This window comes from Caloenas nicobarica, chromosome 2 (genome assembly GCF_036013445.1).
Source record: "Caloenas nicobarica isolate bCalNic1 chromosome 2, bCalNic1.hap1, whole genome shotgun sequence".
Classification (NCBI taxonomy): domain Eukaryota; kingdom Metazoa; phylum Chordata; class Aves; order Columbiformes; family Columbidae; genus Caloenas; species Caloenas nicobarica.
The window spans coordinates 48,232,843-48,254,979 of NC_088246.1; the positions used below are offsets into that span (position 1 = coordinate 48,232,843).

At 41.3% G+C, this 22,137-nt stretch overlaps 1 protein-coding gene across 4 annotated transcripts in view; it reads right to left on the reverse strand.

Moving 5' to 3' along the window:
* Positions 1 to 428: 428 nt before the first annotated feature.
* The window catches only part of ULK4 (unc-51 like kinase 4), a 240,662-nt gene continuing 218,953 nt past the window's right edge, over positions 429 to 22,137 (reverse strand). For 3 of the 4 annotated variants that reach the window (XM_065628834.1, XM_065628835.1, XM_065628833.1), the window contains exons 35-36: positions 3,515 to 3,603; positions 429 to 513 (exon numbers count right to left, since the gene is read on the reverse strand). In XM_065628834.1, coding sequence (XP_065484906.1) covers positions 429 to 513; positions 3,515 to 3,603 — 174 coding nt within the window. Of the gene's footprint in view, positions 514 to 2,186; positions 2,244 to 3,514; positions 3,604 to 22,137 lie in introns of all 4 variants that reach the window. The other variant, XM_065628832.1, reaches the window with a different exon arrangement.

Consider the following 22,137-nt stretch of genomic DNA (forward strand, 5'->3'; position numbering starts at 1 on the left):
CATAGGCATGAGGTGACCCCTTAAGATGAACAGCCAAGGTACTCACCTGGTCAAGCAGATAAACACATCTAAGAGCAGCATAAACAGTGAAACACTTCATGTCTATATTGTGAAATAATGACACCATTTATTTAATTTACACTTTTCAAACTCTGGCTGTCAAATACTTGAGCTACATCAGTTAATGCCAGAAAAGTAAAGTAGTAACCAAGAATTCATTCTTACAGGGGTTTAAAAACCAAACAAACCAGCCCCCAAAACCAGCTTCCCTCCCTCTCTGAAGCCTCCCAAAGTCATACATACGCAGCTGTGGCTCAGCTTGCTAAATTAGTTACACCTACTCTGCTCATTTGAAGATGTTCCTACAGGACTGAGGTGCGGAGCAGCAAACACAACTTGCCCATTTCAGTAGGCCGGTCAAACCTAGTTCACTTGGTAGTCTTGGTATTTTCATGTCCCACCGTTCTCAGAATTTCAAATGCCAAGGAAGCAACAGCAACATTCGCGTGAGAGCTAGGAATTAAAAGCAGTAACATCTATTAGACATTCTCAGAAGAAAACTTCTTGTTCGAACTCCACGTTTGCCTTTATCTATGCTGGAAAATTCTTAAAAGGCATTAACTGCACCGTATACCCAGCTTTTCTGTCAAACAGCAACATACGCAACTAGTGATTCTGCCCTGTAGCAAATCTTGTGTAAAAATGAATTTCAGCTCAAATTCACAGCAACTGCTCCCTCCCTCAATCTCCTCTGTTAAAATAAGATATAATTTAACATGCCTCCCATGAGTCTACACACGCACATGTTTCCAGCTTGACAGAAAGATGTGGTTTCACACATCCAGCCCTCTTACCACAGCGCTGCTCCATGCAGGGAAGCAGTTCCACTCCAGGCGTTGCCACCTCGTGCAAGAAGGAGCGACTGCCCCGCCACACACAGCTCGGCACATGTGAGATTGAATGGTGGGATCTTCGCCCTTTGCTTCCTCACCTGTTTTCATTATACATATTTTGCCTAATTTTTCCTACTGGAAACACATTCTTTTTTCTAGCATTGGAACAGAGGCTCTAACACATTGCTGCTAGTCCACAGAAACAAGTAATCCATTTTTTTTCATAGACTTTACATCCCTCATCTTTGGTCTACTAGTGTCCTTTCTAAATCAATCTGCAACTTCCTCGGTTGCTGCTAATGACAAATACCTACCGCCACTCCACACTTTGGGGAGCCCAGAGCTAGCCATGAAATCCAAATGATCAGTCCGAGCTATGTAAGCCAACGCCTTAATGAGCAGCAGTTTAAACCAGAAAATTTAGTTATCTGAAACAAATTCACCTTGGCAACTGTCTCCACTGAAAAATAAACAGCTAAAATCCCACATTTTAAGGTGTAGATTTGATTCCACGTAGTACTAAGCAGAACGAGCTGGTTATGTGTCACTCAGAACTGCCTGTTCTGAGCAGCTGAGGATATCACAGAGCAGGAGGTCGGCACTCCACGGCTGCTGCCCGCAGCAGAAGAGAACCACGAGCAGCAGCTTGTCATCCAAGCAGTGCCCCTCTCGGCACGTGATGGCTTGGCCAGTCTCCCCCTTCCACCACACAGGCAGAGCAAAAGATTAGAAACCTGTCTGTAAAAAATGAGCAAAGCAAAACCACTCCTCTGTCACTTCAATTGAGTGATAATACGTGGGTGGAAGAGCCTGGGAGTTCAGACTGCTCCAAGGATGGCTGAGATCCAGGATCCCAGTTGTAGCCTTCTCCAAAACATTTCCAGTACTGCATGAGACACAGAGAGGCTTCTTAACAGAGTTCAAAGCAAAGGTGAGGAGACCGAGTTTATTAGGTCACAAGGAATATTCTGGGAAAGATGCCACATACGGAAATCTGGGGAGATGGCAGAACACCCATAACCTCCATAAACAAAAGGGCCATTCAGCTAAAGCTGATTAAGTTTGCTAACCCCAGGCTTCTCTTGTCTGCCCATTGCCAATTTGTCCACGCTCAAGTCCACTACAGCCCCAAGATGAAGGCTGAATCCCTCTCAGTTTCCTCTGGAGGCAAATGGATACAGACTCATATTCCCCAAAGAAGGGGAGGAGGGAAATAAAATTCGTGAGCTCTCGGGAGCTCCCCTGTTGGTGCTGAAGTGCAGAAGCTCTGCACAGCAAAGGAGCTTGGCTTACCCTAATGGATCCTCACACTCGTCACTGGCACCAGCTGGAATGTGGTCTATTGAGGATCTTGTGTCAAATAAGAGAGTGTGCTGTTTATTTTGGGCTCTGTTGCATGTGGTTTTGCAAGTAGAGAAATTGAGAGATAGCAGACAATTACAGGAAGCCAGAAAAGCAGACTCAAAGACAGCGACTGGGCTGTCTAGTGCACCTAATGCTGAAATGCTATAAAACAGCATGAAAACTAGTCCTAAAAGAAGAAAACCCTGTCTTTCCCCACTGTCATCTTCAGTGACTCCCTTGGGGAGAGCTGACATTTTATTTTTGTTAGATAATCTGATGTGTCATATAAAAACCCATGAGTCAGCAGCTGAGTATGCGAGAGGGAAGCAGACTGTTCTCGACAGGTTTGGTTAGTCCTCAGCGTGCATCTCCTCGCATTCGCCACATCCCAACATTTCCTCTCTACATCTGCCCACATCCTCCCTTCCTTCCTACCCAGGGTACACCCTGCCATAATGTCAAGGAGCCAATTTTCCCAAACAACTGACCCATATAAAGCCTGCATTTGGGAGCATGAAGAGCACTAAATAGATTATCTTAGTGTTTCAAAAACTGATCTATAAACTACGATTTCTCTATGAATTTTAGCTCAACCAGAAATGAAATGCAGCCCAACAGCCCACAGCAGGAGTGTAAAATCTGTTTTGAAGGGCAGAGAACAGTAATTCATTCATTCATATGTCCAAGGGGGATTAGATGAGGGAAAGTCTACAAGAGATGAGCTGAGGTTTGGCCAGCTTGTTGGGACTAGCACCTCAGTTCTCACAGAGACAGCCACAGTATTCCCCAAAGTCTCGTGCCTTCTCAGAGAAGCCACAGGTATTCTTAAACAAAAGTAGTTCTGTTCTTCAGCTGCACATTTGAAATCAATCAGCTCGCAAGCGCACCAAACACAATTACTTTAAAACAGGGCACAAACATCACATTGTGCATCCAGCCCACTATGCCAAGAACCACTGACCAGTATCCGGTTATGGAGGCCAAGTGTTCAGAATAAAATAATATATTAAAAAAAAAAAATCGACACGTGCACACAGATTGAGTGGGACGGTGCAGCACACTGCAGCTTGCCGCAGCTGGGGATCAGAGCACGCCGCCGCCACAAGCTCTGAACGAGAGGAGTTTGGAGGAGAGCAGTGCAGGGAGGGGGGCCAGGGGCAGAAACCTGAGAAGCTCATACTGCACAGAAGGCGATCACTGGAGAAGACCATGGCAGACAAAAGAGGAGGAGAAGCGCTCTCAGCCCTGGAAATTCCTGGAAGCCTGAGGCAACTCACCTGGCAGTTTGGGCCAGGCTCTCTAGAGTTTGGATGAGACCATCGCCGTCATTCTTCAGGCTCTCCGAGCACTTCTCGTTTGAAGTTATCTGGAACAAAAAGAAAGAACTGTTATCAAAGGCTTAGCAAGAAATTCCTCTCTGTCACTTTTTGTGGGATAGGGGAGAGGGAAACAAGTCACAGCATTTATTACAACTGTAAATGGAATGTGACATTAAAGAGACCCAAGAGAAAGTCTCTTTTACTGAACAGGATTGAATTTTAGGTACAGACCAGCTAAAATGTCTTGGCTTAATTAACAAGATTCGCTCTTGTTCTGAGCCCTGTACGTGTGCAAATTCACACAACACAGTCTGCCAATCCTGATTTCATCCTTAGTACCACTGCAAATACAAGCTCCATTTAGTCTGAATTCCAGGGAGATCTTGGGGGGGCAGTCATTTTCACTTCTCCCTTCAGGGAAAAAATAACCAAGCTTGTATCGGCCTTCACATCAGAACACATGGGATTTCTCAGAGAGGAGCCAGGTGAAAATCACTACAATGTTAGCAGTTGCATGCTGAAATTCTTCTTGCCACTCATCAGTCACCAGGAATATTACGTGCACAGGTCTGTCACCTGCAGAGCAGGGGACTGAGTGACCAAAGCTATATGCCCTTTTGTGTCAAGTGAATCCTGATTATAGTTGATTTTGTTGCTGGTGTGTGTTATCACATTAATCTGCAATGACTGATTTATTGTTTCTCCAGCCTTACCCAGGATAACCACACGGTTCCAAGCGGCTGCACGTTTCCTGATCAGTGAAGCAAGTAAATGGGAAGGTCACAGGGGACACGACACGAAGTCGCGTGGCACTGTGGCACAGACAGACACTGAATACTTGGCAGCTTGCTGAAGAAGCTCTCGTATCTCAAAAATTTACTGAGAAAAGGGTTTGTGTGTCGGTTCCTGCTTGCAAACATAAATACATCTTGGCCAAAGAGAAAGGAAAAGAGGAAGACCAGAACGCTGATTATTTCAATAGTGGAGGAGTTAATGCTTGAAAAGACAACTTCTAATCCCAAAATCTGGCAAGGACTTTTAAGCTTTAGCATGTTGCGGCTGGCCCTACTTACCATTGATCAAGCATCTGGGCGATCCGCCTTCATGTCTCCCTCTTAAATCACAAGAGAAGCTGTATTTACAACTGCCATCCCACCATAACTTATCAGCGGTGATTCTGCAACAAGAGTGTCCCTACATCTATAATCATAACATCCTGTAGCTAAGCAGTAATAGGGAAGAGAGACCTGTCTGAAGTAAACTAAAATGTATCCTGTGTGTTGGAAAAAACCAGTAATGCTATTACCTAAGTACAAATCATTGGTAAATCCTGATTACAGGTCATTAAACCTTTTTATTCTCTTGAGGTTTATATCTGACCCTTCCAGTTTATATTTCATTAATCCATTCTTTTTTACTCGTCACCCCTTAGATAGAGAGGATGTTTTGTAATCTGGGTGCTGAATGTGAGAACGTCACAGGTAATATAGTAGCAATACAGTTGCAACACAGGGAGAGAAAAGTGCTTTCACCGCAAAGACATTGCTTTTTATTCCTAAAGAGTGCTCGTGCCTCTACTGAACACTTCCCTTAACTTCTGCAGCACGTCAGCTGCCGCCACATTTTTTGCACTTGCCACATTCATGCCCCTTGTTCATCCCACACACTTAAAAAAGAGGAAGAGGTCACAGGGGGAGGAAGGTCACTGAGGACTGGATCATGCTCCATAAAACTATGAGGTCAAATAAAGGTTACAGGTATCTCTAATTCTAACACTTCCTAACTCTTGGGTGCTGGCATCTGTACAACCCTTACAGTCTTAACAAATTAGCCTTTGTGCATTGTACATAGACAGAACTTTCAAAATACGCTCAACTAGAAAATCTAGTACTGAAAAAAAAAAAAGTTTTAATTCTAAAATGCTGTATTTCAAACAATAATTTAGTCCAACTGAGTCGCAGGGTCTGACTATAAGCTTGTTGGTGTTGCAGCACGCCTTGTGTCATTATTAAGAATAAATTTCTGTGGATGCAGTGCATTTGAATGGAAAGGATTTAAACAGCTTTATATGCACAGAAATCGTAACGGACAGAACGTGTGAGATCGTCCACCTCATCTCCCTGTTACGCTTCACTGTTCTGAGCAGCTTTCAGCCACAAGCAACGGGCTGCTGCGATACCCGTGTGTAGGGGCTACTTTCCTATCTAATAAAATGCTTCAATAAGACCCTTTCAGCAGTAAAATTGGTATTAAACCACAAGGAGGGAAAGGATCAGGCCTTTAGCATCATGAGCAGCCTGCAGGCTGTTTAAATTAAGTCTGAAACAGATTTAGGACAGTAACCAAACTTGTAGAAATGAATGTATTTTTCTCTCAGTTTATCTTTCTCTTCTACCCAGCATCACTCTATTTTTTATCCACACTAGTTCTAGTTCTCATTCACTTGGAATTTTAACAACTAGTTTAATGAGCTCCTGTAATATAGCTATTTGTTAGGGTTGGCTACAACACATATTCAATGGCATAATCAATAGCTATTCCTTTAATTAAAAATGTAACTAAATCTCAGTTTAGTTGTACACTCATTGCAATTTAACAAGTATTTCAAAATGTCTTTTCTTTATTAAACTAATAGTCATCCGGTATCTTTCCTCTCTTCAGTTCTATTAAACAAGGATGAGCCATAAGGAACATCCCAATTGATATGTAAAGATCAGTATATCCTAAAATTTAGGATGGCTGCTCAGGTATTATGCACTGCTCAAGCTGAGTGCAGGAAAAGATATAATATGAAACATTTGCTGGAAGATCGTCTTCACTAATAAATTGAGGAGTCTTGGATTCTTGGTCTAAGTAGAAGTGATTTTTGCAATTCAGGTTTCAAGAAAGCATGGAAAACTAAGGGACAATTACTGTTCTTAAGGCTGGTTTCATAATAACGAACTGCTTTCTCTGAGTCATAACTCACATTTTGTAATTTATGACAGAATTAGATGACCTAATTAGTAAACAACTCTCTCACCATTTTGAAGAGAAATAAATTGTCCTGCTTTTGAGAGTTTCAAGTAAACCATAAGCTTGATATTTGTGAAATAAACTGGGAAATAATATTATACAAAATATAGATTAAGTAAAAATAAGGAGCTTTTATTTGAAACTTTTTTTTTTGTTGAAGAAAAGCCTCAGAAGAATATTTAGCTGCACCTTCAAGTGTTATTCTTCTCAAATAAACAACTGCTTTACCAAATAAACAACAATTTACCATTTCTACACTCAGTGGATGGTTTTCTACAACTCATCACCCTGCCTGTATACACAGATACAAGCAAGGCATTTCATAAATGCTCCTTCTCACAAGCTGGCTTTTTCTCTTTCCCAAACACACTCAATGTCTTAACCTCATAAAGTGACACTTTCTTACTTTTCCCTGAAATTTTAGTACAACTAAGCTAATTATCTTTGCAGGGATAGGTCAAGTTCTTGCTCAACTTTCCCTACACTGGCTGAGAGCAGCCACACAGGTAACACAGAAACTGCCATAGGCTGGTTTATCAGAACCACCAGATACTCGCAGTCCAATGTTAACATCACTTGAACATTGACACACGCTGTGAATAAAGTACCACTCACTCATCCCCAATTAGAAGCCTTTCTGTGAATAGGAATTGTATCTTTAGCTAATACTGCAGTAAACCAACCACCATTTTTTTCTGTGCACTAACTGGGACTCTATGTAGGACAATAAATATATTTTTTTAAATGAAGTTTTCAGAATAAACAAAATAAAGAATTAAACACACTCCTTTTGCCCTCTAGACACTATTTCATATAGTGTCTTCATAGTAAGTGCTGTCTCCACAATTTAAAATGTGCATCTCGGACTTCTCATTCCTGCCTCCACCTTTGACTGTCAGCAAGACTCAGAGCTTTTCATCCCCACCCAAAGCTGCTGTTTTAAATGCCGTCTGGGCTGGTGGTGATTGAAAGCTGATGGCTATTCACAGCTGCTTGGTGTGACCTTATTCCCATTTTTTAAAGAACAAATGTCACAAAATATAGTGGTATCAAAACTTCTGCTATAGCTGATGTGACAGCCCAGCAATGGGATGGTGACTTCAAGGATGAAGCACAATGCCTGGGATGGAGGAGAACACCTTCCAGTGCTGCAGCCCATCTCATGCCTATCCCAGGGCATTTAATGGTACTTTTCCTCCCAGGCTGTCAGCACTGAGCTATTCACAGGCACTGCAGTAATCAAATAGAACACGTCACTCGGTTTGTCATTCACAACTCATGACAACATGGCCAGAAACATGCAGTGTTTTCTTCTTAAAGCATGATAACCAAGAATATACCGTAATCATGGGCCCATTCAGGTGAGCACCTATGTGAAATACAACTAACAGATCCATTGATAGTGTTTAAACTTACTAAATATAAATATTTCTTTCATTATAAATCCCTCTCCAAGCATAGACATTAAGCTGACAGTGCCCAGAGGAGATATAACAAATGGATCCATCACTTTTCATGATGGATCAAACGGATCTGTCACTTCTGTAGGCCTGTATGTTCACTCTTACTAGGCGAGGCAGCGTACTGAAAGGCCAGACCCAATAAAGAATTTGGAGCCTATAAAGTAGAGGCTGTAATGATTATAGTCTAGGTGTTAGCCCCCAAAGAGGAATCCCAAGTGGAGACTGAGATACCTGCACAGTAGCTGCTGAAGGGCATGGGAACCTGCATGTTCAGCACAAAGCCACCTGAATTCTCCCTCCTCCCCAGAGCTCAGACTGCTAACACAGCAAATGAAAACTCATGGTCCAGACGACAGAGACCACAACCCCAACCCTCTTCTCAGTGCCCCCACACCAGGCTATGGGCTCTTGTGCTCTCCTGTAGTCATGTCCCCTTTTCTGGGCAAGTGAAGGCCACAATTTGGCTGCTGAAGCACAGTTTCCACAGGACGGGGAGAGGCAGGGAGGTTTGGGTGGTTCTCGCGCAGTGAGGGAATAACGCCACAGCATGGGGACTCGGCAGCAAGGCAGGAGACAGCACAGCTCTCCAGGTCAGAGAAGTTAAGCGTGGACTCCCTTTTACCAGCGGAGCGCTCTGGCTATTAGGGCAATTTTATTTCTGTGGCAGTAATATAAAAACAAAACCAACTGCAAACAGCAACAACAAATCCCAGATATCTACGGTTGTCTTTTGTGAGGTGTTTAACCTGGCATTTGTTAGACTGGACCCTTCAAAGCACTTAGGTGCAACCAATTTAGAGGTTTTTTTAAGAAAACTAATGGTAACTCTTGCCAGGTTATTCGAGTGTAGCAGAGGAACACTTGAGGACAGTGTACCCACGGAGATGTGGCACTAGGATGGCCACAAGTTATTTTTGCTCTCATAATGTAGAAGGACTCATTCTAAAAGGGTAAAACCCTTTCTGGCGTTTCCCCCATCACAGCACGCTTCCATGCTACTCTTCTATCTACGCAGGGTTCAGCCAGAGACAGACACAGAACGCGTGTGTGGGAAGAACAAATCAAGTCAGACAAGTTATATTTATGTTACTAATTGCCAACTCATTTGAACAGGCCCGAGCAATGTTGCTGGACCTTAAAAACAAGAAAGTTACAAAAGCATGAGTGTTCCAGGTGTGCTTTGGCAAGCACATTGCAGGCAGGGATTTTAAACACACAATTACAAAGACTTTCTGGCCTTCAGATCCTGCAACTACATGTGAAAACAAGCAGGTATCTGTGACAAAAAAAACCCTACTTCAGATAGCTTAGCTCTGATTTTAGAGTTCAAAAACCTTTTTTTTTTTTTCCCCTCTTTATGGATAAAATTCTTGTTCCACTGAAGTCAGCACAAACTCCTTTTGACTTTGATAAGGCCAAGATTTCATTCAACGTGTTTTGTTTTCTTCTAATTTGTATGTGTGTGCAGGTTTATTCTAAGTTCAAAGCAATTTCCACCGGTAACTTGGAAACGTACCAGTTTCCCGGCAGTCTGAAAGCCACACTGTCTCAAGGACTATTCACAGAGAGACAAGGAATGTCTCCCACACGCTATATAATAGTTAATTGATTTTGGACGTTTCTTGACACCTTCCACTTTGAGGCTATTCTCTGCCCTTCAGCATATACGTAACGCACATAAAGGCAAGCTCCGTAATTATTGTAAAGTTGTGAAATTACCAAGTCTAAGGGGCATTGTCTAAGCATAAAAGATTCGTAAAACCGCAGGGTAATTATTGAACAGAAGATTGCTCTCTGTCTTGCTTGATTTTTTGATTTGGTTTTTATTGCTAGCAGTGTTCTCAGTGCACTTTCAGGAAATCCAAGATGTCTTTATAACCCAAAAAATATCCATTATCACAGTTTCCATCCTCTGTAACTAGCAAGATAAAAATATTTGATTTGAAAGAACTGGACAGGGCAACCTTTCCACATCCATTAGAACCAGTTGTCTGCAACAACTTCATTAGCAAAAGTAAACTGCAGTCCTGCCTGACAAAAGGTGTCTCAAAGGTGCTACGGGAGACTTCCACGTACTGTTGCAGCGTTGACAAGTTACGCATGCTCCTTAGCCAGCCCAACAGCAAGATGACATTAAAAATAAACACTTGCCACCCTGTTGCTGGTGATCTCATCTGCAAACACAGGTTCATCTGCCACCTGCATGTCGGCGACTCCCTGAGGTACCACTTCACACTAGTTCCACTCTGTCCGAACACTGACCCCAGCTGGCCTCAAACATCAGCTTTAGCAAAGTGGGGCCACATACCGAGCTTATACAACCTCATGAGCCCCTCAGATCCCTCTTCCTGCAGCTCCTGGGCAGCTGCCTGTCCTCACCTTGCTGGGTCTGATGAGACCACCACCTGCCAGGTACACCTCACCCTGATGGTCTCATATGAATTCTCTCTTACAAAACGAATGGGCAAATCCACCGGAATAATTTTTTTATTACCACAGCAGGTCCAGTTTAGGCTCAGATCCTATGTTTATGTTCCTTTAGGAGCTATTGTAAAGGTTCCCAGTTGTCTTAGAGCAAAAAATCCTACAAGCAGTTAGAAACACACACTGTAAAACACCACAACAGGTTCTCCACATATCTACATTTCCCCTCAAATTAATCATTCCCTGGATCTCCCATCTTCGAGTGTCCTTCATAACCTCTCTTTCTCTTCATCAGCTTTTCTCCTAAAATATCTTCTAACAAGTAACTCCTAGTTCTTCTTAGATTTTGATTCAAGTAACTCTTTTTCCAGTGCCACTGTCTTAATTCAACTCATGAATAAGATCCCTTAATTCCAGCATCTGTCAACTCTTACATCTCCCTGTAAAATCACAAGATAGTCTGACTGCAACATTTTTTTGAAGTTATATCCAACTTTCATCAATATGCTCCACAGATCAGGTATGGCCGCCTTTTCATGTACATGTCATTTTCATGTCCATCTAGTACAGCTGAACCTAGATCTTTCACTGCCATATTTTGTGCTATGATGATTCAAATAATTTAAAATATTTATATCCTTGTAAAGGTAAGAATCATTACTATAGATAACCCATCTTTTCACTATTAGGAAAACGAGTGACACCCAGAACATATTGGAAAGTGCTGACCTTTAAATGGCAATTACCATAGAGAAGTATGCAAGCAACCAAGCAATTACCAATTTCATAAATGCTTTTACATCTAAGGACACAAACACTTGAGCAGTCATGCCTGTGATGCTCAAGTGAACTGCACAAATCCCTAGGAACTGCCAAGAAGTTGCAGTTTGCTGAGGAATTTTAATTTTAATGCATACAGCCTACAAAAAAATACTACCTCCAACCTGACATTGTCCTTTGTCCTGCTTTAAAATGTTCCTCATGAAGATAAAAGACCACCTTGTCAAGCCACTTTGACAAGGGCAGAGGGATGGGAACAAATGCTTACACAGATCCACTGATGCAATTCAAGTCTGATCTACCGTAGTATGCAAAATCCCCAGCTTTCCCTGAGGAGAACCTTTATATGGCATTGATCAACTTTCCTGGAGGATGAAACAAAATTGGAAAGCTCAGGCTCACATTTGCTATAGTCTGTACTTGAACACAAGATTCCAACCACTAAAAGTCTCTACAACTTGACTTCATGTTTTAGATTTACTCTTCTAAGTATGGCAGGAAAATGATGAGTTAAATTAAGAACTAACATAGATTATGAAAAAGCATATTTAAAGAATAAAAAGAGTAGCAAAATCTTGTTATAAAATCACTATGAACTATGATTTTGAGCTAAATATTAAAGCGTTACATATTAGTTTATTTATAGCCACTATAGACTTGGTTTCTATGGACACATATAACTTGGACATAGAATCCTTGAGGTTTTCCTTAAGTATCAAAACAAGGACAGTCTTTCATACATTAAGACAAAAAAAAAAAGGTCTGATGATTTTTTTATTAGGGGAGAAAAGCATTGTTATATTTATGCTTTATGTAAAAAGCAACTAGGAATGTAAATGACTGAATAGGGACATAAGTCTATAAAACACCAATTTCTGAGGAAAATTATGCTTTATGTAATGGTTCCATTTCCATAAAATTGTAAAAACTGTCATAAAACCAAATAGACTTCTGAAATTGATGCTTGCTTACTGTTATGTGACAGATGGCTCTGACTGCCTGGCAGAGAGCAAGCAGGTACCTAGTTGGTCCTCACTGACCTCAGAGAGAATTATTTTAGTCTATTCAAATTTTTTTTTAATAAATCCAGTTGCATTTAAGTATCTTTATGGCAGCTAGTAAGTCATCCATGCGCAATTACAGAGAGGAGGTCAAAAGGAAGTAATAGTGATGAGCCCAACAGATGACACAGCGAGGCAATCTCAACAGCGTTGCTCTATGTAAAATTACAGTGCACTGAAACACCAAATGAGTCCGACAATCCTTTCGTGCCCACAGAAACAATGAATTAGGACTCCATAATGAAAACAACTGTGATAGTCACTGGGAATTACACTGGCCTTGAATTATGAATTGAATAAACAGGTTTCAGAACTGCCAGTTTCACCGTACAACCCACAGCAATACATCTGTCCATGTGAAAAGAGAGTGTATTTCTCATTGCTGACCACAGCAGTATTGTTTTTCAGACAGCTCCTCTATCTATTCATAATCATACTGGGCTCCCAGTACCCAAATACCAGCACACTGCTAATCGTTGTGGGGGGCGTTGCGGAGAGCAAATACATTCCAAGCAAGGGAGTACAAAACTTCCCTCAGGAACATGGGGCTGCAGTATGCCAGCCACTGGCATAAAGACTTTTCATTCTTGCTGCCCTCTTAAATTAAGGGCAGGTCCCATATTTGATTCCCTGTCCCCCCTCCCATCAGTGTCATTAAAGAACTGCCATTACAGATTAACTGAAGATTTTAATGTCAGTTGTGAAAACAAGCAACCACCAAAACAGCAACCCAAATATGCACTTAATGCAGACACACATGTACTTCCAGATGTACATGATACTTATTCCAAATAAACAGATAGAGTGAGATTTAATGTAGAATAAATAGTTCAACAGGCCAAATTGCGAGTAAGCATTCACAGCTACTTCAGAGATCATCCCCACCCACTGCATCTCACACTGTAGACAACCACAAACAGTATGTTCACATTCTGGCTTTTGTCAACACTTGCCATTTCATTAATTTGTGTTCGGACCCCAAATGCTTCACTCTTTACGAGCCCTGCCATCTTAGTGATATAAAGAAACTTGTAATTTGATTATTTCATATCCGTTTTCCTCTCCTTACCTCAACCCATGTATACCTGCACTTGGCTGACTATCACGGTTTCATTGCTGACTGGCAAGAACAGATTCCTGAGTAGCTTTCCTATGTTTTTATCAATTCATTGAGTTCTAGCTCCTGGCAGCCTGTGTATAAGTGAAACTCTTGCAGTTGCCCCCAGCATAATACCATTTTACTGTTCTTTATAATAATATTTCAAGATACAAATGAATATGAACACTGCAGAGTTTCTTTGCTACAACTGCAAAAACAAAAGGTCTACAAGACAAGGTTAAATGATTTACAGCAGAAACTCGCAAAGAAAAGATAAATCGCTTTTTTCTCTCAATACAGTGCATGCAGTCATCCTCATCTTTTCTTATCAGCTGCCATTTCCAACACATGCAAGAAGTGTTCTTATTATGCTAGGGAGCAACAAGGATCAAGCTCTTCAACCTGGCAGTCTTCTATCAACAATGAAAGAAGAAGATACAAAGACTGCGAGTCCAATGTGATGTCACTAGCTAGCAACATGAACAGCAATGTACTGCTTTGCTGTTAATAAAAGAAGTCAAGGAAGACCAAGGCTCATTTTATTTAAGGATAAACTCAAGTAGCTGGTAACTCATCCTTGACAATATAAAAAGGAGGGCAAATGCACAACTCTGCATAATACTGCACAGCAGATGGAGTCAGGGATGTGACACTTGCTGTCTGTACAACTGGTGGGCACAGGAAAGACAATTTTGTCTTTCACAACTGCCCAGTTGCGATCACCAAAGTGGGACAAGGCAAGGAAGAATATATCACAGTGTCAAGAAACGAATGCAGAAGTTACAAAATATCTGCTTAAACTGTTCTTCCTCTCCACGTAGAAGGCTGGCACTGTTACCACAGATACTCTGGCTTATCTTCTCCGTTGTGTAGTTAAGCAAATTTTAGCTAAATTAAAATCAAGCAATTAAGAGTCAAATGTTCACAAGTACTTTAGTTAAAGCAGTTTAAATTACTTGAGTTAAAGCAGTTTAAGAAATTACCAACCACTTAGCAAGAATGTGAAATCCGGGCATAGATGCACCCACTAAATGGCAATGTTAAGTGGGCTGGCTTGAACCACCACTGCTGGTGATTTACACCAACCTATTTTACTCCATGCTGTAAAAGACTGGGGTGTCCATACAGTCAGCTGCATTACCTCAGGCAAGGTAGTATTAATTTCCAGCTGAGCAGGCAAAAGGTACCTCAACTCCTTTGCCTTGACGGCACTATGATGGATGTCCTTATTTTAAAAGCTCGCTAAATGTTAAAATTCCAAGCAAGAAATTGCTATCAGCAGAGGAAAAGATGCTAGCACTGTTGTTTTTAATGCATCCTTGTTTTTATAAAACATATTCGAATTGAGATTAGTTATGTCATCAACTAGTTATGTAGCCCAAGGGGGTTTTGCTGGGTTTAATTGCCATGGTTTAAAAAAAATAATTTAAAAAAAAAAAAAAAAAAATCACTGCCCCAACCGTCTGCTCATTTCATCGCCAGGAGTTCCTGTCCCCAAAGCAGGAAGGGGATAATACAATCCCTGTTTATATCTCACTTGCTCTGGTTCACAACTTGTCCTATTAGCTGGAACAGCTGATGAGGGTGGGCTTGCATTAACACTGGGCTGAGGTGTTTCCAGTTCTGTTGAGTTGGGCCAGCAGAGAGGCAGGACAGGGAGGTGGAGGTGGCAGGGACCAGGCAGAATACTGGACTCCACCGTAGGCAGCGTCTCAGAGACTTAGATGTGACCTCACAGACTGTTGTCATTAAAAGGTGGAGATAAAGAGGTGGAAAGCTGAAAAAACTTTCAGCAAAGAAGTCCACAACAAAAGGAGAGTTTGTCCTTCTGTAAACACAAACACTGCTGAATTCCCAAAGAAGAAATCCTTTTTCCTATAGGAAGTAAACAGTTTAATTTGGATAGGAGAACATTGTCTAGAAGACAAACTGACTGTTTCTCTTCGTAACTCTGTAATACAGGAGAGATTGACCTTTGCATCCTCATTCTGATGCTTATCTTGAACAAACAGCCTAGAAGTCAATGTCTACTGAGAAAAAATGAGGGAAGGGACTTTTTTCCTAAATGTGCAGAGCAAGTCCTAGGGAAAACTATAATAAATATGAGTCCAGCTGCTGTGGCTGAATGCTAACCAGCTTTGTGATGCAGTATTTATTTGGCCACGAAGCGCTTGCCGAGACAAGTTGAACTTCAATCTTGAATTATACAATTAAGTCTTACAGAGAGAAAGCGATCCTTTGTAGCTTTTGTTATCTCAAAATACGTTATATTTCAGTATCAGCAGAGCAACAAACATTTTCTTATTTTATACACGTATCGAGTTTTTGCTTTTATCTTGTGGGTGAATTTAGCATTCAAGGAATGGATACTACAGACTAAAGGCAACTTTCCAACCTGGTATTCGATGATTCTAACGAGCACAAGCGTTCTGACAAACTTCGCCCACGCAGATCAGCCAATGAACCTTACACCTGGCTCACAGCACCACCACTTCTGCAGCCTTGGCTTCACTTGAATAGAAAATTATATCGAACTGTGTACACAACAGCTACTGGTAACCCAGCTTTCAGCTATGATCTCATCGGGATGTGAACTGGATATTTCTTCCTCTCATTTTCTTTCTGACCATGGGAAAAATACTATAAAGTACTATTATCACATGGTGATATTCATAGCAAATATGCACAGGTTACAAACACAGCATTTTCAAGTTAATAAAGCAGTTTATTTTCTCCTGGAGGTTTCAAGTTAAAACACCTCAGACGTTTTTGCTGATGCACAGGTAATTACATCATTGTTTTGCATTTGCTATTGCACAACTACCATGAACAAGGTGTGCCTTAAAATTAGATGTTGCAGCCCATACGCTTAACCTGATTAGGTCAATAATTTAAATATTAACACAGTTACTGAAATGAAAGCAGATTCTTGTTTTTTCTAAAAAAAAAAATCATTAGATACTCTTGCACTGTATTATTTCAAAAACACAGGACTTCTTGTTTTCTGGTGCAGAATGAGCATCTGAATGTCTGCCACAAGATAATGCCTTTTGCTCCTATACCCACCGCGGCTGTCAATCTTTTAACTTTGTCCTCCAGGACAAGGTAACTGAGTCACAGTGCAAACTTAATCACGCCACAACACAAAGCCGATGCGATGATCTCATTACTGTTCCAGGAAAAGGAATAAACTCAATTCCTATGTACACCAGCATATCAAGCTTTCAGCAAAGACCTACAAAGAGCCTGACCACAAAACAGGGTAATAGTAAGTAACACAAGTGGCACCCTATTAAGGAAACTATTAAAGTAAGCAAAACAGTGATATTGAGACTTTTAAAGAAAGTCTCAGTGCTTTGTCAGAGGATTTTTGAATTTTAAAGGAGTTTTTAAATTTAACCAAATCTATGATCCTTTTTGGTAAGGTTAAGGTACCTGGAAGTTACCTTTAGGTCAGGTTAAAAATAATTTTGTACATTAAAGAAGAGATTTATTGCACTATTTCAAGCACTCAACCCAATCCAGATTGGCTAGGAGGTTCATTTTTAAGATCTTCACACTTTCTTAAAAATTGTATTTGGACTATTTTCTAGCACAGTATCAGACATGCAGAAACAAAATCTAAAATGACTAAATCTGACTTTAAAAGAATACCTGTCTGATCAAAGCCTCTAGCTCACCTTTTTGTGTGTGTGTGTATGTAGAACTAACTAGCAGGAAAAGTCTTATCTTCTAAGAGTTGCACTTAAAGCTGATTGCTTATAAAGATTTGAAGAACGATTTGGATTACCATTCCAAAACAGCCCCCAGAGGAACTGGGTGGATCAAGGGATTGCTAATGAGATATCGAGTCTTTCATATCTGAACTCTTGATTTAAATTCAATCCAAGACAAAGATCCCCCACCTGGTGGACATCTGATAATCTGTGAGAAATGAGGTGTTCTCACTCTATTCTTAGAAGATACATGTTTCAAGAGCACTGAACTGCCAGTGAAATTGGCACTCTTTGCAGTGAAACCAAAGAATGAATTGACAATAAAACAATTCAAATTAACTTTTATCCCTCAATATAGGAATATAAAACAAGGCTTTGGCTTTCTGTATCAGGTTTAGATCAAAATTGCTTTCCCCAACCTGCTCAAAATAACACTTTCAGCCTCTAAGACTACTACAGTTAATTCGCATGAAACATTTCAGTAAGGTAAAAATTACTAATTAAGTTCCAGAGTAGTTATATTGGGCTTTACTGACTTATAATTTACAGAAAGGCTGGTGGTAGATGCTATTGAGTGACTCAGAGAACTTTCTATTACGCTTTTCTTCAGAAGCAGTCATTATCACATGTCAGTTGCTCAGAACATAGCACTCTCTAGTCCTCCCTCTCATTTAATAAAAGCAAATTAATCATTTCCAATCATTTATTTACTCAGTGAATTTAGACCCTAGTTTCACTCATAAATTACAGTAAATGTATTATTTTAATTAACTTACTAGTCATAGCTGTTCTACAGATGTTTTGGTTTTTTGAACATACTATCGTCTATGAACTATTCACAACTCTTATTACTGTGATTCTTGATTTACTAATGGGATTTGTGACAGATTAACTGTATGACATTTACTGTTTCTCTTTGCTGACTCTTGGGTCAGACTGAGAGTCCACCTCCCAGGCCTAAAGCTCTTTGCTCTTGGTACATGACATGGCTATCTATCTCAAATGGCTACCATGCAAACCAAGCCCATAGCCAGTCCAGGGAGATGGACTGACCTTACCTGCATATGCATCAGTGGGTTGGGCACATACTAATTGCCACAGCAGGAGCAGAACTTGATTGCCTCACTCAGTTGTCTTCCCTCTTTCTTTCCTCCCAAAAAGTACTCTTTCCAATCCATAACCCAAACCTCTTCTCCCTGCAGGAGAGGCAGCCCCATGGCAATTACCACCCACCCACAGAAGGGGAACCCACAAGAGCAAGTGCTGGTGGCACTGCATGGAATGGAGGTGGCTAGAGGAGCTCTTTGTTGTGTCTTTCAAAGGATCCTTCTACCAAGTTCATTGCTGTACCAGGGAAAACAGCTTCTTCCTTTGCTAGTTCCCAGCGCAAATCCGGAGAGATTGCCCCTTGGTCCAGCACAAAGGAATACAGTCCCTTTAAATAATGGAAGGTGTTGACCATCCACAGATGTCTCCCCATCCTCCACGGCACCATCAAAAAGCTCATATAGGTTCTAAGATGCCTCCTTACAGCAGGCACACACAGCTAGCCAATGCCACCAAACACAAGTCAGATTCCTTAGCAGGGGGTGAAGAGGGACACCACAATGTATGGGAGAGGACATCTTGAGAGAAGATCGTCTTTCTTCTCCTGCTGATCCTTTCCTAACTCTCTTCTGCACTGCCTCCCAGATTCTGCTCACCCCAAGCCCAGTTTTGCTAGCTATCCCTCCACAGATACCCATGAGCATGTGCTGGAAATTTCTTCTAGGGGTCAAAAATGGCAAATGTAATTCATGGCAGGGGATAGGGCTTCTTCACATCATTAGAGGTCACTGATGCATCCACAGCCCCATCTCTCAAGACAGTCTGTGTAGAGACAACCGTATAAAGGAGTAACACCACCATCATCAGTCCTCTCACATAGACCTTGAGGAAGCCTTTGATACCATCCTCTGGGATATGAGTGGTGAGAAGGAAGTCACTGCCCTAGTGGATGCCAAGCAAAAATCCATTCTGAAGATCCAAGTACTTGGCTACCACCTTTCCAGAAAATCAAGGTCTTTGGTCTGACTTCTGTCACCTGAGGAAGGGACAATCCCCTGCCTTCCCATTAGATCTTCGTCTAGGTGCTGAGACAACACCAGCACTTAGTCTTATCTTCCTTGACTAAATCTTTTCCTATAGCTCCAGCTGTTCCCAGTCTCCAGGCTGACCATTGGTGGCCAATCTCACAAGGCTTGCCAAGTGCCAGAATGAACAGAATCCAGAGAGAAAAGGTGTACGTAGAGAGCCCTTTCTTCTTGCATTTCCTGTGGATTTGTGAGAAGGTTGTCATCCTCTTCCAGGAGGCTGCTAACATGCTTCTTGGTACCCTTCTGCTTTTCCAAGGAGTAGGTGTACACACATACTACAATTCCCCTTCCAAAGGAGTTGGATCTCTGATCAGAGAAATGTGCCTTGGGCCCAGCAACCTTTCTGGACCCATTACACTCTTCAATACATTAGGGTGGGTGAGGCAGGTGCCTTTAAGCTCTAAAATATCTTACACCAGATGCCAACTTGCCACAGTCCTCCAGCAACTAGCCCTTTCCATGTTGCTGCAGCACAAGGACTCGTACACACCTTCTCTACATCCCAATACCTTCACAATGAGGAAAAGACATAATTTCCTTCCTATCAAGCAAGACCAAACTTCCAAAAGGCCTCTGCAAAGCCTGTGTCCTCTGACAACCTATTGCAAGAATGACCATTGGCTGAATTAGGCCAAAATTAAAGATCTTGTGGCCATTACAGACACCAGGTAGCAGTCCATGAAAGGGGCTGACCAGCCACAGGGGAGCTCCTTACTAATTTCTGGCTTCATGAGCATTTTTCTTGGACCAATGTTCTGCAAGCCCCAAAGCCTGGTATAGTTAGGATGATTTTTCCCTCTATACATTATTCAGTGTTTATCACTACTGAGTGTTATCTGCAATTCTGTCATCCCTTCGATCAATATTTTGAGTTGTCTGCAACTCTTCACAATCAGCCTTAGTTTTGAATAATTCTGTATCACCAAAAATCTTTGTCATAGCAATCTTAATCTCTTTTTCCAGGCAATTTATGAATGCATTGCAGAGCAAAGATCCTGGTAGGCTTATGACGGTAATCTACATTTATGGTGTAAAACTAGCCATTTACTGTTTCCCAATATTTAAACTGTTATTAATCTGTGAGAAGAACCCCCCTCTTTCTCATGGCAGCTTAGTTGCTTTAGGAATTTCTACTGAGAAGCCTTAAGGCCTTTTCAAAATCCAAGTTCACTGTATCAATTCTTCACACACTATTGACTCACTTGGAGGAACTGGAGAAACATGACTTCCCTCTATAGGCATCATATTGACTCTTACATAACATGCTATATTTATCTTTCTTTTACCCATCCTTTCCTTATTGTCATAACTAGCAGTTCAGCCTTACAGTTGGAGTTAATTGTTTGCAGTTCTCAGAATGATGGAGCCCTTTTAAATATTTTAGTATAGACACTAATTTACCTTATAGGTTGCATACCACGATTACAGGCTCAGCAATTTATTGGACAATTACCATTGAGATCAACTGACCTGTTACTACTCACTTGATCAAATTGTTCCAATATCTCTTTTGTAACATCTTAATATTTTTTAGACAATTACACACAAAAAAAACCAGGTTGAGATGACCAAACTGTGTAACTTTCAGTAGCAAAAATCAAAAGTCTGAAAAGTGACCTTTGGGTTACTTTGCCTGTTTGTGTCTTCAGAGGAATACCTAATATGTCAGTCTACAAAATGAAGTTTGATGCAAAGATACAGAAGTTTCTCAAAACCTTTGTAAATAGTGATGAATGACTACATTGCAGATGATGTAATTTTTCATTTGATGAACTGACAAGCTATTGAGGACTGTCTATGACCATGAAGAATGGTATTTTTGTCTCTATTATGAGACAACTTTTTGAAAAATATAGACCTCAGAGTATAACCTGGATGACTGACCTTACTAAGTAAGACATACTAATCAACTTGGTAGAACTGCACAAACAATAATCTAAATTGCCACTACAGACTTGCAACAACCTTCTACATCTTAGCACCTCAATGTTTATGCTCTTGTGGCCAAGAAGGCCAATGGTATCCTGGGATGCGTTAAGAAGAGTGTGACCAGCAGGTCGATGGAGGTTGTCCTCCCCCTCTACTCTGCCCCAGTGAGGCCGCATCTGGAGTACTGCGTCCAGTTCTGGGCTCCCTGGTTTAAGAAGGACAAGCAATTACTAGAGGAAGTCCAGTGGAGACCTACGAAGATGATTAGGGGTCTGGAGCATCTTTCTTATGAGGAGAGACTGAGAGGGCTGAGTCTGTTCAACCTGGAGAAGAGAAGGCTGAGAGGGGATCTCAGCAATGTTTATAAATATCTCAAGGGTGGGTGTCAAGAGGATGGGACCAGACTCCTTTCAGTGGTGCCCAACGATAGGATGAGGGGCAACGGGCACAGGCTGAAGCACGGGAGGTTCCATCCGAATATGAGGAGAAACTTCTTTACTTTGAGGGTGCCAGAGCCCTGGAACAGGCTGCCCAGAGAGGCTGTGGAGTCTCCTTCTCTGGAGACATTGAAGACCTGCCTGGATACATTCCTGTGCAATCTGCTCTGGGTGAACCTGCTTTAGCAGGTGGGTTGGACTAGATGATCTCCAGAGGTCCCTTCCAACCCCAACCATTCTATGATTCTGTGATAAACATTCCAAGACAGATAGAAAATTGAAGACATTTGGAAGTCCCCTGATGGACATCTCATGTGGAGGTAGGCTATCTCATAACCTTGATATTATTTCTTATTATTTCCCTTGAAACATTTCCTGGATAAAGCTCCCAGAGATAAAACACTTCTTACTGATTGTATCCATCTCTTAGCACATTTCCATCCAAAAATTTAACACACCAGGAAGACTCTCCTCAAAGCTGGCACTCAGAGTGACACTTCTCGTATAGTGCGGTTACAAAAT